This window comes from Cryptomeria japonica, chromosome 3, assembly GCF_030272615.1.
Source record: "Cryptomeria japonica chromosome 3, Sugi_1.0, whole genome shotgun sequence".
In the NCBI taxonomy this organism is placed as follows: domain Eukaryota; kingdom Viridiplantae; phylum Streptophyta; class Pinopsida; order Cupressales; family Cupressaceae; genus Cryptomeria; species Cryptomeria japonica.
Window position 1 is genome coordinate 399,081,774 of NC_081407.1, and position 17,236 is coordinate 399,099,009.

Consider the following 17,236-nt stretch of genomic DNA (forward strand, 5'->3'; position numbering starts at 1 on the left):
CTTTGGTTAGGACTTCTTCCTCCAAAACAACTTCTGCCTCTAAAAATTATCCCTCCTTTACCTCTATTACCCTGCTCACTTCTTCTCTTTAGTTTCTCTTATGCCCTTAGGACCAATTGAAAACACTTTTTCACTGTCTCCGGTGCCAAGATGTTGATCTCATCTTGGATGTTCATTCTTAGGCCATTCAAGTACCTTGTCACTTTCTTTGACTCCTCTTCTTGTCTCTTTGATCTTAGACTGAGTTTATGAAACTCCTCCGTATATGCATTCACATCAAGATCTCTCTGTCAGAGGTTCTACAATTTTTTATACATCTGCACTTCATAGTCAATGGACATGAATTGTGCCTTGACTTTATCTTTCACCCTTTCCCAGGAGGTTATCATAATTTTTCCCTCCTTAACTCTCTCCCCTTGTACATAATTCCACCATGTAAGAGAAAACCCCTTCAACCTTTCTTTTGCCAACTTAACTCTCTTATCTTTAGGGATTTCCTTGTAATCAAAATGATTGGTCAATGACTCAATCCAGTCTATCACCTCCTCTGCTTCTATACTTCCAGTATATATAGGCAACCCATCAATGGTGTCCCTATTGACTAACCTCAAGTCATCTACAAATGCCCTCTGATATGCAGGTATCTCCTCTACCCGCTTAGAGGATTCCCCATCTTCTTTATCCCCTTCTTCATTATTGTCACTTCCATCTTCCTTATCCTTAGTCTTTTTCAATTCTTCCAGCTTGGACTCAAGCATCTCTTCAATCAACTTCTTCATCGCATCTTGTGACATACTCTTAGGAGGCATTTTGTCAGCCCCTATTTCAATCTCTTCCTCTAACATACACTAAGACCACACCACCCAAGTGATCTTCAAAATCCTACTTTGATACCAATATGATGAGGAGGCAAACAGACTGGAAGGATAACCTTGAACCAACCAACCGCTAAGGCTGACAAACACAACCAAAATCCCTCATTCCAAAGATCCTTACACAAAACCAAGTCAAGCATTGGTTCAATGACACTAAACAACACCTTTTAAAACCCAAAGGCTCCACTATGATCACTTACAAACAACTAACACTCTCAAGTCTTGTGTGACTACACACACTCTTGCATACATAAGTGGGCTACTACTAGGCTTTAGGGGTTTGAAAGGCCCACTTGACCAATTCCATACAACAATCCTTGGAGGGGTGTTCTCACATCACCTTAACACAAATGAAACCGGATTTCATGATTTCATGGTTTAGACCCATCACAACACCAATTTTGTCTCACTTGCCCACAAACAAAACCAGTTGCAATTAGGCCTCCATTTGAAGGAGTCGGGTGATAAATTTTGACACCCTAAGGTTCTAGGAAAACAAAATTTATTTTAAGATACCCTTTTGGGAGTTCTCAACAATATCTTAGTTTTCGGTACCGGACCAACTTGCAGATTTGCAACCAATACTGTACTAACAGACCTAATAGGGCTATAAGACCTACTTGACAGAACACCTTCCACAAACTGGTTTGGTTCTCCTAATGGGTGATCACCACTGACCATGAAATGTCATATAAACTTCCAAAGTACTCTTCTACCACATTCAAACCCCTTTCGAATGCTCTGCCACTCAATTCTCACGCACTGCACTCAGCAAACCGATCTCTCACATAGGCCAAACCTAGGGTTAGTTCTCCATTCTCTTTGCCCTATTGTTTTCCCTTAATGGCTTTTGCAACTGACATATGATATAGTTTCCTATCATCTCCTATAATGTCAGAGTATTCAGTTAAGGATTGATAGGCCAAAAACCCATTATTGCAGTCAGATCCTAGGGGTTTAAGGGTTTTAGGCTACCCGGTAGAGATTTGCTTGTAGAATGGGGCAGAGATCACTTCAAGACTTCACATTGAATTCAAAACAAAGCTAAAGCAATCTAGTTGCAGGATCTATGTCATGAGCATTCTTACCAATCCACCTTCAATATGTAATCAATAAAAAATAGACGGTTTTTTGGGTTTCCAACAGTTCTTGATGCTTCAAATTCCTTTTCAAAATTACCAACTTACATCCTTCAGTGTTTGGGGCCTTTAAAGGGGTTTCCCAAATGACCACAACCTCCTCCAACTATTTTTCAAACTGAAACTAACCGTTGGAGAATCACGACTTACAAAAGATGAAAAATTGTCATGACAACAAATTGACAAAATGACAACTTTTGCATAAGTCAACCAACTTAGACTCCTGACTATCACAATCCCCCAAAATGATTAAATTTTATTCTAAAACATAAAAAATGACTCAAATAGACTTGGGGTCACTTGATCCCTCAATTTAGACCATTGTGACCCTTATTGACTCAATTTGCTCTACAAGGCCCTAGATGACAATTTGACCCAAACATGGACAAACTTGTCACACTCCTAGGACATTGAATTACAAAAAGGACCCATAGGGTCTTATTACATTTGTTCTAGGCTAATAGAAAATCATCTTGTTCTTGGTTCATGTCTTCATAGGTAGGTGTTGTTGCACCACTCTCCCAAGAATTTCGAGGTGCAAAACTCAAAGTAGGTTGGCACTACAAAATATTTCTCGCTCAACCTAGTTGAATGTGCTATGTTTTAAATTTGGGGCCAAACATTGGGGAGTGGGGCACCCTGGGCGACTTGCTTTCTCTAATTTCACCTCAAATTGGGACTTGAGGTCCAAAATTAGAAGAAGATGTTGGAAAAACATGCTAATTTGGGGCTAGATCAAGCTTGTCAGGCATGGAAGGCTATGAATGCTAAAATGGGGCCTAATTGAGCAATAAATATCATAGGAATCTAATTTATGTTACTACAAAAGAATTAAAATTCTTGTGAGGAGGCAAATCAATACTTGTAGAACCCAAAACCAATGGTTGATTACCTAACTCTTTGTTCTTAGGTTTCCCCTTAGGTGAGATTGATTCCACAACACCCTGCTTTTGTGCGCCAAGACTACTAAAGCTATCATAACCACTTGTATGGATTATTATGAATCCTTTTTCATTTTTTTCTATAGATAATTAAACATGGATTCTTTATTATTCATCTCTATAGATCCAATTAGAGATGTCTTCTTTTAAGGATTCCTCATTAAGTTCACCCCACTTAGTGAAGATAGTGTGAGGTTGATATTGAAGGGTGACTTTTGTTGACCGCGTTGAACCTTGAATTTTCAGTCTTAGATATAGTCTTATGGGAAGTTTGGTGAATGGGATACTTAATGTGCTTCACTAAACAACCTCTGAGATTTTAGAAGTCAACTCATCGTTTACAATTTGGAGAAAGAAAAGACAGAGAGAAAGACTTACAAAGTAAACTGAAACAATGGTAGGACACCAAAATGATTATCCAAATTTGAAACTAGAACTAAGATGAAGAAAATACATAATTTCACAATTGGAGCACATAATACTACTATCTCTTAATTGATAGAAAGAGAACAAAACATATTGTTGTCCCCAAGATTACTCTCGTGATGCTTAAGCTAAAAGCTCAACAATCTTGTGATATATTGGAAGATTTCCAGGGTTGTGGGTTGCCTATGGTGGAAATCAACTTCTAGAGTGAGCTATTTCTTTGATCAAACCTCCTAGAAAAGCTAACTTTGACTGAGAAAAGGGGAAGAAAGCTTGCTGGAAATGAGATTCTACTACTAATACGAGGTGATACACCAATATAGATTTTACTACTTGTTGTCCTAAAAGAATTTTTAGCTTCAAAAGACTTGAAATTTCATTCACAACTTGACTAAGACCGTGAAATTTATAAATATTTCATGAGAATGTTTGAATTTTTCAATGTTGCTTGAAGGAAAATGATTTTCACAACCTAAAACTTATTGAAAATTCAATAAAACATAGCTTGTAACCTGAATTTGGAGTGGAATCTCCTTGTTCTACAAAGCATCAATGAGACAAAAAATAAAGGACTTAATGAAAAATCACAATATTTTTATCAAATCACCCACATGACCATGTTAAAACAAGAATAATTCTAAGAAGGAATCAATAATATTCATTGAATAACTAAATAATACTTGTTGTTACAATGTTTTGAATCCAAAAAGTATCATGAGCTACAATAATCTTCTATTGTGTATATGTAGAGAATAAAAAGAACTAACTAGGAAAAGAAGAGGAGATAAGACTTCGAAAACTAAAGATAGTTGAGTTATTTATTTAGTTTTCATCCTCAAAATATGCAAGAAGAGTCTTCCTGATTGGATTTGATTTAAAAACATGCATAAAAGCATATGTAACTCATGCAAACTGGGAGTTAACTACTTAAAAGTTTCCTTAATTAGTGAAGTACCCATGAGGTAGCTCCAACTGAGGTGAAGTTGCTTGTAATTTCTCTAAAATCCCCCTTTTCAAGGCCCAATTATTGTATGGATTTTTGTCCTATGAATATTTGCATCAAGAATACATAGCTGATGATACCCAGATTTCAAATCAATCTTAGAGAATACCTTGGCTCCCTTTACTTGATCAAAAGGATCATCTATATGAGGCAATGGATATCAATTCCTAATGGTCACCTTATTCAACTATCGATAGTCGATTCATAACCGAAGAGAACCATCCTTCTTCTTCACGAAGATAACTAGCGCACCCCAAGGAGAAACACTAGGACAAATGAACCCCTTGGACAACAATTCCTCAATCTACAGCTTCAAATCACTCAACTCCTAAGTGGTCATCTGATATGGTTCTCTCGAAATAGGTTCTTCTCTAGGAACCAAGTCAATGCAAAAGTCTATATCTCGCTTCAGAGGCATACCAAGAATGTCACTAGGGAACACATCGACATACTCCCGAAGAAGAGGGTGACTATCAAGAGAAACCTCCCTACTTATCTCCTCATCCATGTTCTGAAGAGAAACTGCAAAAAGATGCACCCCTGACGTATACACCGCTTAAGTTACATAGCAAAGATCATACAAAGTGATATAGGTCTAGGAATCCCAACTATCTCAACTTTCCTGCCATGGTCATCTAAATACTCCACTTTCTTTTGACGACAGTCCACACTAGCACTGTGTGATGCTAACCAATCCATCCCCAACACAACTCCATAAGACCCCAAAGGAATGACTCGAAGATCAACTAAGTTAGAAAAGGGTCCTAGGTCCAACTCACATCTGGGAATGAGAGAATCTGCAGCCACACGAAAACTAGTAGCCAACTCTACTTTTCCGCCTGTCTAGTAGATGCGAGCCCACACCGATCCACAATAGAGAAATATATAAAGCAATCACAAGCACTTGAATCAAATAATACTGAGATAGATATACCACCCAACACACCTATAGTCTCAATCACGATGCCATGGTGCTCTGCCTGGCAGTTTTCTACTGCCGCAAAAACTCTGTGGGAACAACCTGCATCCCCAACCGTAGGCTCTAAAGTTGTCGATCTCTAACTAATAGTCTATTGTGATTATTGTGGACAATGTGCAGGTATATGGCTCTACTAACCACAGGAGTGACAAGCTCCCCTGTCGGGTCCTCTACCTCCAGCTGACCCACTAGACTACTGGAAACTACCCCTACTAGGGGCCTGAGAAGCACTCTCTGAGGACTGTCCCGGAAAACTCTGTCTAGCCCTCTGCCAATTCTTGTCCTTCCTAAACTAAGCATTGACCCCATGCTGACCCTTAAACTACTTCGGCCTATACAAAAATTTCTATTGTTGCTGCTAGTGTTGTTGACCACCCTTGGCGAGTGTCTGAAAACTCCTATATGGTGCAACAGTCTGAAACTGAATCCCTCTAGTCCCAGATCCACTAAAAGGTGCACTGCCAATCTGAACTCCTGGCTGACCACCATGTGCATAGGAAATATTCTTATCTACTAGCATGGCTTTCGCCACAACTAACTCAACTGATGTAGGCTCAAATACTCGTACTGCCCCACTGATGTGGTCATTCAGGCCTCTCATGAAATCTTGTACCAACTTTGTCTCTTCATTACCAATACCGACATATTGTTTGATCTTATAGAATCTATGCTCATACCGGTCAACAATGATGCCCAACTGGCATAACTCATGAAACTCATCTGCGTGATGCTGTCTCCACTGCACTGAGAGAAATTGGGCTCTAAACCTCTCCAAAAAAAAACTCCCATGACACTGTAACAATGTCCACATTGATCCCTTGCTCCCTTATCATCCACCAAGTAGAAGCAAAATTCTTGAGATGCATAATAGTGCACCTCACCTTGGTGTTACTACCATATGGATGCATGATGAAACACCTATCCAAGTCTATGAGCCAGGTCTCAACCTCAAGTCCGTTGCTGGAACCATCAAAAGTAGGAGGAAGGGATCTCAACAAATCCCTCATATGACCAACGACTACTGCATCCTAGTCAACTGCTAACTCTCTTCTCTTGGGAGATCTCTCTCTCTCTCTCTCTCTCTCTCTCTCCACATGATCCTGAAGGTGTGACTCCCCAAATTGAACATTGCCTTGTTGCTCGATCTCAGGTCTAGGACCTAGTCAAGCCAAAACCTCCTGGAACATCTTTCGCAGCTCCTCCCTTTTAGGGACCTACTAAACAGTATGCTTCTCACTATGCTGACTAGCCTCCCTGTGCTCACTCTGGTGAATGAGCTGAATCTGCTCAACACTCTCATGCGTAGGCTAAGGTGAAGGACTCTGACGACTTGCACTATGAACATGACCCCAACCTCTACCATGATCACAGTCATGACCTCGACCTTTACCTTTCCTAGCCATGACCCTAATAACAACACAAGAGCAAAAGCTTAGATCTACAACAAGGATACTAACAAGGGAAACACAAGCACTAAGACTTAGCAATAGGTCTAGTTATATGGGCTCAATTAAAACTAGAGTACCCAGTGTTGAAGCTTGAGCTCTGATACCAATTGTAACACCTCACCAGGAAACCCCAAACGGATTAAACTAAAACACTTTAAAAGAGTATAAATATATATATTTTTTAAACCTTAATAAGTTAAATGATGCATTAAGTTAACATTACATTTATATTACACAACAAAAGACTTAACTTAACTCCTAAAGGGTTTCCCAACATGGTTTACATGATTTAACTAAACACTGCTTAATGTTAATTAATCCAATTAAGATAATTTATTCATAAAGACATAATTACACTAAACAATGATTAATCCATTCAATAGTATTAGATATCATTAAGATGTCTAAGTTTTATTCATGATAATTCTTTCCATTACATTATAGCTGATATTCTAATAACAAATATACATTTAACCATTTAAGTACCATCAATATATTTCATTTTCCATCACATGATTGAAATAATATTATAATGCACTAAATTACTAAGTCTCATAAGAACATATAATGTTTACATTTAAAATTGCATCTTGCCGAAGGCATACATATCAAATAATACAACTGACCATACAAATTCCAAGATGACGAATAGGATCCAATTGAAATAAAAAGATGCTCAAATCCAAGAGCAACTAGAACACCTATGAAGCCAACTCCTGCAAGAAGGAACAAACACACCTGATGGAAAGTGGCACTACCACCCGACCATGTGGCTCAAAAAGAAAAACCCCGCCATGTTAGGAGATAGAAATAAGACCCACTGAAAACCTACAAGGTATGCACACACATGGTCAAAACACAACATCAAAAAACTCACATAAAGCATAAACTCACAGAACATGACTCCACAAAAAAACTCGGGTGACACCAACAAGGCAATACACTAGTGACCATAAGGGAAAAGTGTCATCATAGCTTGGTATGGTTTTCCTAGTAGGCATCCATAGGTCCCAACCCCATCTTGGGTTATCCTGGAAACCTATCCCAAACCCTCGGCCCCATCCAAGTCTCATGCAAACCCAAACAATCCTTTCATGAGGACAAGGTTGTTGGTTTGCCATTCCATATCTTCCACTGCATCCTGAGCCTGTACTAGCACTCAACCATGAGCGAGGTACAATTATCTTACTTAATGTTTTAGCTACCAAACCCCCTAATATATTATTAGGTTATCACTTACTTAACAAAGTTTTGATGGGTTATCCTACTAACCTCTTTGGGCATGATCCCCACTCGAAAGCCACTCTTCCTTATGACACTAAACAAAAATTCCCAAAAGAACTCCAACACAAATACCAAAACTAGAATACACAAAGGAGTTCAAGAGAACAGAGGAACACTTGGTCATAGAAGCCCTTGCACAAATATTAAACCAACTGACAAAACTCAGTCAACTCACATGACCGACGAACGAAAAAGACCACACGAAAAAGCCTAATTCCATTTAAAACTAAGGATTTGCAGTTTAAAATTAAATGCGAAGATAGTCAAATTCAAACAAACACCTTCACTAATTTAGAATAAACAAATTATTTTTCTTTCCTTTAATACACACATGACCAAGTTTTATAGGTTTCAAAGTTTCAAAATTCACCATTCCTTAATAATCATTTGAAAACCAATAAGCATGCAAGAAATATAACCACATAAGCAAATGTCCAACAAAGCATGCAAACCATAACACAATGATTTTTCACGTGGAAACCCAAGTGGGAAAAACCACCGTGGGAATTAATACCCACAAATATCAACTATCTGTAGTATAGAGATCTGACCGGTTAAGGTCATACAACACCCTGTTAGGGGCACACCCGATTAAGAGTGTTTTAGCCCGGTTAAGAGCTATACAATAAGGCCTGTTAGGACCCAGCTCTGTTAGGAGCTACCCAGTTAAGGGATTTCAAAAACAAGCTAATGTGTCATATTGTTAGAGGATTTCACCTTCGGATCTGTTAGGATCCTACTGCACCCTGTTAGGAGTGACCTTGTTAGAGGATTTTCTTGTTGCAACTATTAGGAAGACAACAAGTTCAACTGATATGAAGTTAGCACCTCTATGTCTGATTAGATCTACTTATGTTATGCTTCTATCACTGACTAAACATCAAACCCTAACTTCTCCTTCAACCACATGATCAAATTCTCACTCTTGATCCATGAAATCATACAACTTACATCTCCTTATAAATAACTCAGGTAAGTCGGCTAAGAACCTTAGAAAAATTCCCTATATTCATTTAATCTAGTCACCTTTTACATTTTCCCACTCATTACACTTTTCTCATGTCGGCCAAACAATTCAACTTAAAAAGATAACAATAAGTCTACCGGTTACCGATCAAAGTAACTCTGCTTTATTGGTTCTCTGTTCTTCTTGACTGTCATTGTTCTTCCAATCATAAATTGCTCAATACACTAAATCTATTGATGTGGTTTGGAAGATAGGTGCATGTTCCTATCTCCAACACTCCTATAAAATTGCAACATCCAATTCTTTTCCAAGCGTCTGTACCGGTCGCTTGATCATCGCTTTGTTCCTGCTTACCGGTTGACATCAACTTAGCAGTTTTGTTGTCTAACTGATTCCACTACTGATTAGGCTATACCGGTTGGTCTAGATGACTAAAAAAACATGGTTTCCATTAATGACAACACAAATAAAGTCATCATACAACCTATTACAACTCTATCATCATCATCAAGCCAACAATCTCCCCCTTTGGCATTGATGACAACACTTAGGAAAAAAAAAATTAAGTGTCACATTACAACAATCATGATTGACTCAACTCAGATACAAAACTCCCCCTTAGCAATTACATGCTATTACAAAATTTTAACTGACTTATACTACTCCCCCTTTGACAACAATGCCAAAGTTAAGGAAAAACATATACAACACACCAAAATTGGAATCACCAGTTCAAAAGTTTACAATTACATTTTGAGAAAAACATCAACAAAATTAGTCTTCAAGACTTTCAAATCGTTCTCCCATGTCTCCAAAAGAGTAGATGTAATCTTATTGTGTGTTCAGACCTGGTATGCAAGCTCTTCCATAGCATCAAGTGTAATCATTTCAGGTGTAGTCAAAATTGCCTCTGTCTCTTTGTATCCTCTTTGCAAAATTTATAATTTAGGGACTAGAAGAGTCTGTAACTCCTGCAATGATGTATTCCTATTAATCTGTTCTATCTCCTATGCCTTAAGCTTATGCTATACTACCAAGGAAGATCTTCCAAAAATTGTTCCTGAATCATTTAAGGGGTCAAATGATTCACTCTAAATCCTTATCTCCTACTGAGCTTCCTTTCTCTTCTTGTCAATATCATCTAGGAACAATAAAAAATTGCAGACTGTAGATAGATTTTTACCTCCATTATTCAAGCCTTCTTTTATTTGATCCATATTAACAGTAAGACCTTCTCTGTCTTTGTCAGTTGCCTTGATCAACATCTCAATTCTTTTCTTTTAATATTCCTCCACATTGTGTAGAGCAGCCTCTCCAAGACTCTTCATTTGCTCCCTTGCTATAGTAACCAAGTGGTCCAATTTTTCAATGGGAGTTGTGAGACTATCAGTATCAGTCTCTAATAATAGAATGGAAAATATGTCAACTGCAGTCTGTATAGTTTGAGCTTCTCTCCTTTAAGTTCTCATTATCTTCTTCTTGGTCTTGGATTGCATTGCAGATGCAATCTCCATCAATTATGTTGGACTCAACATATCCATGTTTATTGGTCCTTGGATAGATACTATATCATCATCTTCTTCATCATCAATGATTTTATTTGAAGTAAGTGACTGGTAGGTCACTTTCTTCTCTTGTGCTTCTTCTTTCTGCTTCTCTTTTGCCTTCTTCAATGACTCTTTAGTTTGCTCAACATTTATTTGCACACTTTCCTGTGTGTCTTTTTGCATCTCTTCATCTTTCTCTGGTGGCTCCGTGATTTTCCAATCATTTGTTTGTGCATGCTCTTGTGTCTTTGTCTTCTCTTCATCTTTACCAATTGGAATCACTTTTGGTATCACTTCTTCTTTTGATGTGGTAGTAGGAATGGATGTAGCACCATCTTCTGGTTCTCTCTCTATTTGAGTAAATATCTCATCAATTTCAAATAAATCCGGTAGTTCACCTTCAATTACTAGTGCCTTAGGAATATCTTCTTCCTCAAAAGATTCTATCATCTCTGGTTCCTCTTCTTTTTCAAGTCCTAAAATCTTTTTCAAAATATCCTCAGTCTCAACTTGCACCAACTGGGACTCACCAACAAGCAATCTTGTTAACCTCTTTTTGGTCCGGAATAATGGTTTTGATTCTGAAATAATTTCCTACACTACCTCCTTGGGGGTCTCCGGTTGTAAATGCATAAGTACATACTCTATTATTTCTTTATCCTGCCTAATTACAGTCTGTCATCTAGCTTCCAATTTGCTATACAAAGAATGAAGTATCTATCCTTGTAATTCAATCAATGCTTTGCTATGATGATTCATAAGCCAAACAACTGAATCCTCAATTTATTTTTGCTCTTCCTCATCAAAATGTTTATAGTGCTTATGTACACCAACCAATATACCATATTTGCTTATATTCATCAACAAGCTCTCAAGAGAAATAAGTTTAGTTACCTTAACTGATTTGACAGTGGGTACACCAAACACTTTGGATTTTTTGTCACTTGCTCTCAATTCTTTCTTTCCTCCTTCTGATTTAGTTTCCTTTGCTTCTTCCTCTGCTACAGCCTTAAAAACTTTTTGTGCTTGTTCTTTCTTCCTTTTTCCTGTAGCTTTAGGGACTTTATATGCTTGTGGCTCATCTTGTTTTTCTTTTCTCCTGATTTGTATCTTTGGAGGAGGAGGGGGCTTCTCTTTCTTGACATTTGCACTTCGAGTTTGTCTATTGGTGGGTGCACTAGAGGTTCCTACCTTCTTTGCTTCATATCTAGTTCTTGCTTCATCAATCATCTCCTTCGTGAAGCCTTATGCAACAAAAAATTCCTCAACCTCTTTCCTGACCTTTTTGGCTATTACCAATGTGGCCAATTCAACATGTACCTATAATGATTTCTCCTTGTATGTGCCAAACCTAGGTGCATTAGGATCTACCGATTTAGATAGAAGGTGATCAACCTAAATAGTCAATATATCTGCTTCTACCTCATATCCCATAGGCATGACTCATGAAGTTCTTGGATCTGCAACCTCCATCTGACAAGTATCAGTATCAACCATAAAACAGATAGAGTCTTGATACCTTTTTACTACATGCTCTGTTATCCTTTTTCTGACGTGCACTCTCTTCTAGAAATCCTTGAAGTATCCCCAGATAGTCTTTGTGAATTCATTGCCAAGCATTTTAATGTTGTTCTTAATTTGTAACATTGTGTAAGTATCCACAGACCATTGGATATCAGCTATACTAGAAAAGTAATTTTGGAAATAGAAAAATAATCCAATAATCAACTGACCAAATTTGAACTTTTGTCGCTCTCCAAATGTGCTCTCAAAAATGCTAAGTGAGAAATGAGACTGTAAAACACCTTTTATTTCCCTTTTACCAACTGCATTTAATGCAAAACTGGTTGAACATACCCTAATCACCGTTCAACCCTAAAACTTGCTACCGGTTTACATAATACATCCAATTTACATGTTTCATCTCAAAATCACTTCATAACATCATATTGCATCAAAACATGTAGATTTGACTTACCGCACATCATTTAGGGTGTTTGAAAATGGATCTGACAATATGCTTCCCCTAAGCTTCATACATAGCTTAGTTCACTAGTGAGGGATTCTCCACACCAGGTGAAGAATTTGAGTCCTCCAATGGTTTCTCCTCACTTTTCTTCCTCCATATCTTATTCATCTCACTTCTGGTTTCTTCCATATCTACCTTCTTCTTTCCTTTCCGGTCATTAGATTGATTAACTGGTTGGTTTGTTCTTGCTCTACAAAACCTTGTAATGTGTCACAACTTGTGACAATGGAAACATGTCATTCCAGATGCTCTCCAGGGTCCAACATTGCCTCTATTAGTTCTTCTCTGACAATTCATAGCTACATGACTATAGATATGATAGATTGAATATTTTACATTCCATCTATTCTCCATTTCATATGAACTAGACCAGTTCACATAAGGTCTCTGCCAAGTAGGGTTCCTCTGGACATCGTAAGATCTCTGCCATTTACCAATAGACCTCTGATTCATATAAGATATATGATTGTTTACTCTTGACCTGCACTCAACAACTCTATGCCCATACTTGTTGCAATTGAAGCAATATCCACTAAAACTACTAGGCTTGTATCCTTCATATTTATTATGTATATATTCATCAAAAGTACTAGATCTACTTCTACAAACATTTGTCGTGTGAAATACCTTATGACAGTTAAATCATATTGGTTTGTAGGTTCTCTTACCGGTGATCTTCTCGGTCTTTGGTGTAGATTTGTCTTTTGGTGTCCTTGGTACTAGATGACTCTTCTTGTTCAAAGGTTGTGTATCCCAAGCCATGTGTATCTATGTTCTGCCTTTGTGTCTGAATCTGCTCATAAAGCATAGTAGTGAGCTCTTGTTGAATTTAGCTAGTAACTCATTTGCATCAGCTAGCTCCTTGGTATGCTCCTTATTCTTCTTCATAAGACTTTCTCTAAGAGACATATCCATGTCTAGCTCAACTTGTATTTCCTCTTTTTCCTCTTGAAGATGTACATGCAGGGTACCAATCTCCCAGTTCAGCTTAATGATCTCATGCTCCTTATCTCTTATTTTGTCTTCACCTGTCCTCTTGGCTTCCAACTCTTGACTCATCCTAATGGTAAGGGCTTCCAACTCTCTCATATTTGACTTTTCATCATTCAACTTTTCCACCTTATTAGAGAAGGCATCAATGTTTGATTCCTCAGATGAACTATTTTTACCGAGTTCCAACAACTGCTCAACCAACTCTTTTCTCTTAGCCAATGAAGCTTTGTACTTGACCTTTAGTTCACCAAGGGCTTCTTCAGATTCTGCAAGCCTATGTGAAAGCTCTCTGTAACTCATTGAACCTTCCCCCATGTTAGCCTTAGAGATCCTTCCCAAGTGGTTATGCCTTAAGAGAATCTAGCTCTGATACCAATTGATAGACTTATAAGGCACTAAAAGGGGGGGGGGAATCAGTGCAAGAAAAAACTTAATAAATCTGATAACAACTTTCACCAAATTGAAAACCAATAATCATGCAAGAAATATAACCACATAAGCAAACATCCAACAAAGTATGCAAATTATAACATAATGATTTTTCACGTGGAACCACAAATGGGAAAAACCATGGTGGGAATTAATACCCACAAACATCAATTGTCTGCAGTATAGAGATCTGACCAGTTAAGGTCATACAACACCCTATTAGGGGCACACCTAGTTAAGAGTGTTTCATCCCGATTAAGAGCTATACAATAAGGCCTGTTAGGACCTAGCCCTGTTAGGAGCTACCCAGTTAAGGGATTTCAAAACACAAGCTAATGTGTCACCTTGTTAGAGGATTTAACCTTCGAACGTGTTAGGATCCTACCGCACCCTGTTAGGAGTGACCTTGTTATAGGATTTTCTTGTTGCAACTATTAGGAAGACAACAAGTTCAACTGATCTGAAGTTAGCACCTCTATGCTTGATTAGATTCGCTTCTGCTCTTCTTCTATCACCGACTAAACATCAAACCCTAACTTCTCCTTCAACCACACGATCAAATTCTCACTCTTGATCCATGAAATCATACAAATTACATCTCCTTATAAAGAAATCTGGTAAGTCGGCTAAGAACCTTAGAACAATTCCCTAGATTCATTGAATCTAGTCACCTTTTACATTTTTCCTCTCATTACACTTTTATCATGTCAGCCAAAAAATTCATAACTTAAAAACATAACAATAAGTTTACCGGTTACCGATCAAAGTAACTTTGTTTCACTAGTTCTCTATTCTTCTTGACTGTGACTAGTCCTCCAATCATAACTCGCTCAATGTACTGAATCTGCTAATGTAGTTTGGAACATATGTGCATGTTCTTGTCTCCAACACTCCTAAAAAACCACAACATCTAAATCTTATCCAATCATCCATACCGGTCACTTGATCATCGCTTTGTTCCTACTTACCGGTTGACAACAACTTAGCGGTTTTGTTGTCTAACTGATTCCACCACCGGTTAGGCTATACCGGTTGGTCTAGATGACTTAGATGACTAACAAAACATGGTTTCCATCAACAAAAACACAAATAAAGTCATCATACAACCTATTACAACCCTACCATCATCATCAAGCCAACAATATATATATATATATATATATATATATATATATATATATATATATACATATACATATACATATGTATATATACATATATATACATATACATATACATATACATATACATATACATATACATATACATATACATATACATATACACACATACATATACATATACATATACATATACATATACATATACATATGTATATTTTTCCCTTTTCAAATATAATATAAATCATTTATAAAAATCTGATATATGTTGCCTCGCAGCCCCTTACAAGGGGAGGGGCGGTAGTTGTGTGGGCCACGACATGGACCCTCCACAACCCTTATGTGTGGGTGGACCACGGTGGCTCCCCCATGGCAGTGGGGAAGCCACGACTCCCGATGCCATGAGATCTATGGCCTATGACCCCCCAAATACACTAAAAAAATATTTTTTTATATTTTTTTTTAATTTATTTTTAATTAATTTTTTTCAAACAATTTCAAAACTATAACCCAGAAATATATTTTTTCACCAGTAGCAATTAAAAACCCATAATTTTAATTTTACAAGTAAATATTAAAAAAGAACCCAACAACATTGAAAACACCAAAATAGAGTATGTAATTTTTTCTTCCCAATTTTTTTCCAAACACCTAGCAAATTCAACACACCCAATTTTCCTAGGTTTGCCCAAAATAAGAAAATTTTGGCACCCCCCCCAAATAAAAATTGGACAACCAACATGGAAATTAAAAATACACTAAATCAAATTATTTTGCACACTCAACTTATAAACTTAATACAGGGTTGATTTTAAACTAAGATTTTGCAAAATGAGAGATCAAAACACCAACCTGGTAAGCTTTCCAGGAAGAAAGAGTTTGGAGATGAGCAAGCCTCCAACTTCATACCAGAATCCCAACCACAATTTCTCCAGCCAAAATCACACACAAAAAAAATTTCGAGAAAATATTTTTCCCCAAATGCAGAATGAAAAAGTTTGAAATAATTTTTTACATTAGATAGAATTTCTTTTCCAAAAATATCCCTTTTAGGTCAAATTTATGTTTTAAATGAAAAATAGAAAATTTAAATTTCTTTTTCGAAAACAATGACTTTTAATTTATATTTTCAAATTGAAAAGAATTCGTCTTTTTTTTTCAAAAATGAAAATCAATTTAATATTAAATAAACATAAAGGTAAAATAACTTCTTTTTTTTAACAATTGAAAAGCTTAATATAAAATTTCCTAAATAAACCAACAATTCAACTTTAACTAATCAATTAAAACAATTGATTAATCTATTAAAAAATTAAAATACACTTAATCATTTATTTCTTAAATTTAATTTAATAAACGCATAACACACAAACAACAAAGCAAAACAGAACCACGACCCACATACCAACAAAAGGAAGGTTGACTGACGACTGACAATGCTCAGTGACGAGCAAGGATAAGGGTGAAACTTAGGGCCTTAAGACTATCTCCTCCACTTCCATCGGATTATTTAGGTACGCTCAGACCTGTGAGACCAGGTGAAATCAGTACCTTGTACCTGTAATTCCTACATCATCAAACCACGCATACACACACACACACACACATATATATACATATACATATATATATATATATATATATATATATATATATATATACATATGTATATATATATGTATATACATATGTATATATATATGTATATATATATATATATACATATGTATATATATATATATACATATGTATATATATATATATACATATGTATATTTACATATATATATACATATGTATATATATGTATATATGTATATATATACATATATATACACATGTATATATATATGTATTTACATGTATATATATGTATACCTACGAAGGAGAATCGTGACATTCTCTATCTCACCGAAGTGAGTGAAGGAACCCCATACACTTCACACATACATGATGATATATATAACGCATCTCACGCATAAAGTAAATGTGTTAGTCCATGGTCAGTAATCCAATAAAATTAAAATCTAACCATCAATAAGGAAATAATGCATA

The 17,236-nt window shown here is 36.7% G+C and overlaps 1 protein-coding gene across 1 annotated transcript; it reads right to left on the reverse strand.

Annotated features, from left to right (window-relative positions):
* Positions 1–10,579: 10,579 nt before the first annotated feature.
* Positions 10,580–11,839, reverse strand: LOC131874216 (uncharacterized). Its single transcript, XM_059217484.1, has 2 exons — positions 11,504–11,839; positions 10,580–11,128 (listed from the first exon to the last, which is right to left on the reverse strand). The coding sequence occupies exons 1-2, from the start codon at positions 11,837–11,839 to the stop codon at positions 10,580–10,582; spliced, it is 885 nt and encodes a 294-aa protein (XP_059073467.1).
* Between the last annotated feature and the right edge of the window lie 5,397 nt (positions 11,840–17,236).

Excerpts from the sequence above, each read along its gene's own strand:
- LOC131874216 (XM_059217484.1), bottom strand. The coding sequence starts at position 11,839 with ATGATTGATGAAGCAAGAACTAGATATGAAGCAAAGAAGGTAGGAACC. Across the intron at positions 11,129-11,503 it reads CCACTGTCAAATCAGTTAAG|TTGGTGCAAGTTGAGACTGA; the intron begins GTAACTAAACTT and ends GGTGAGTCCCAG.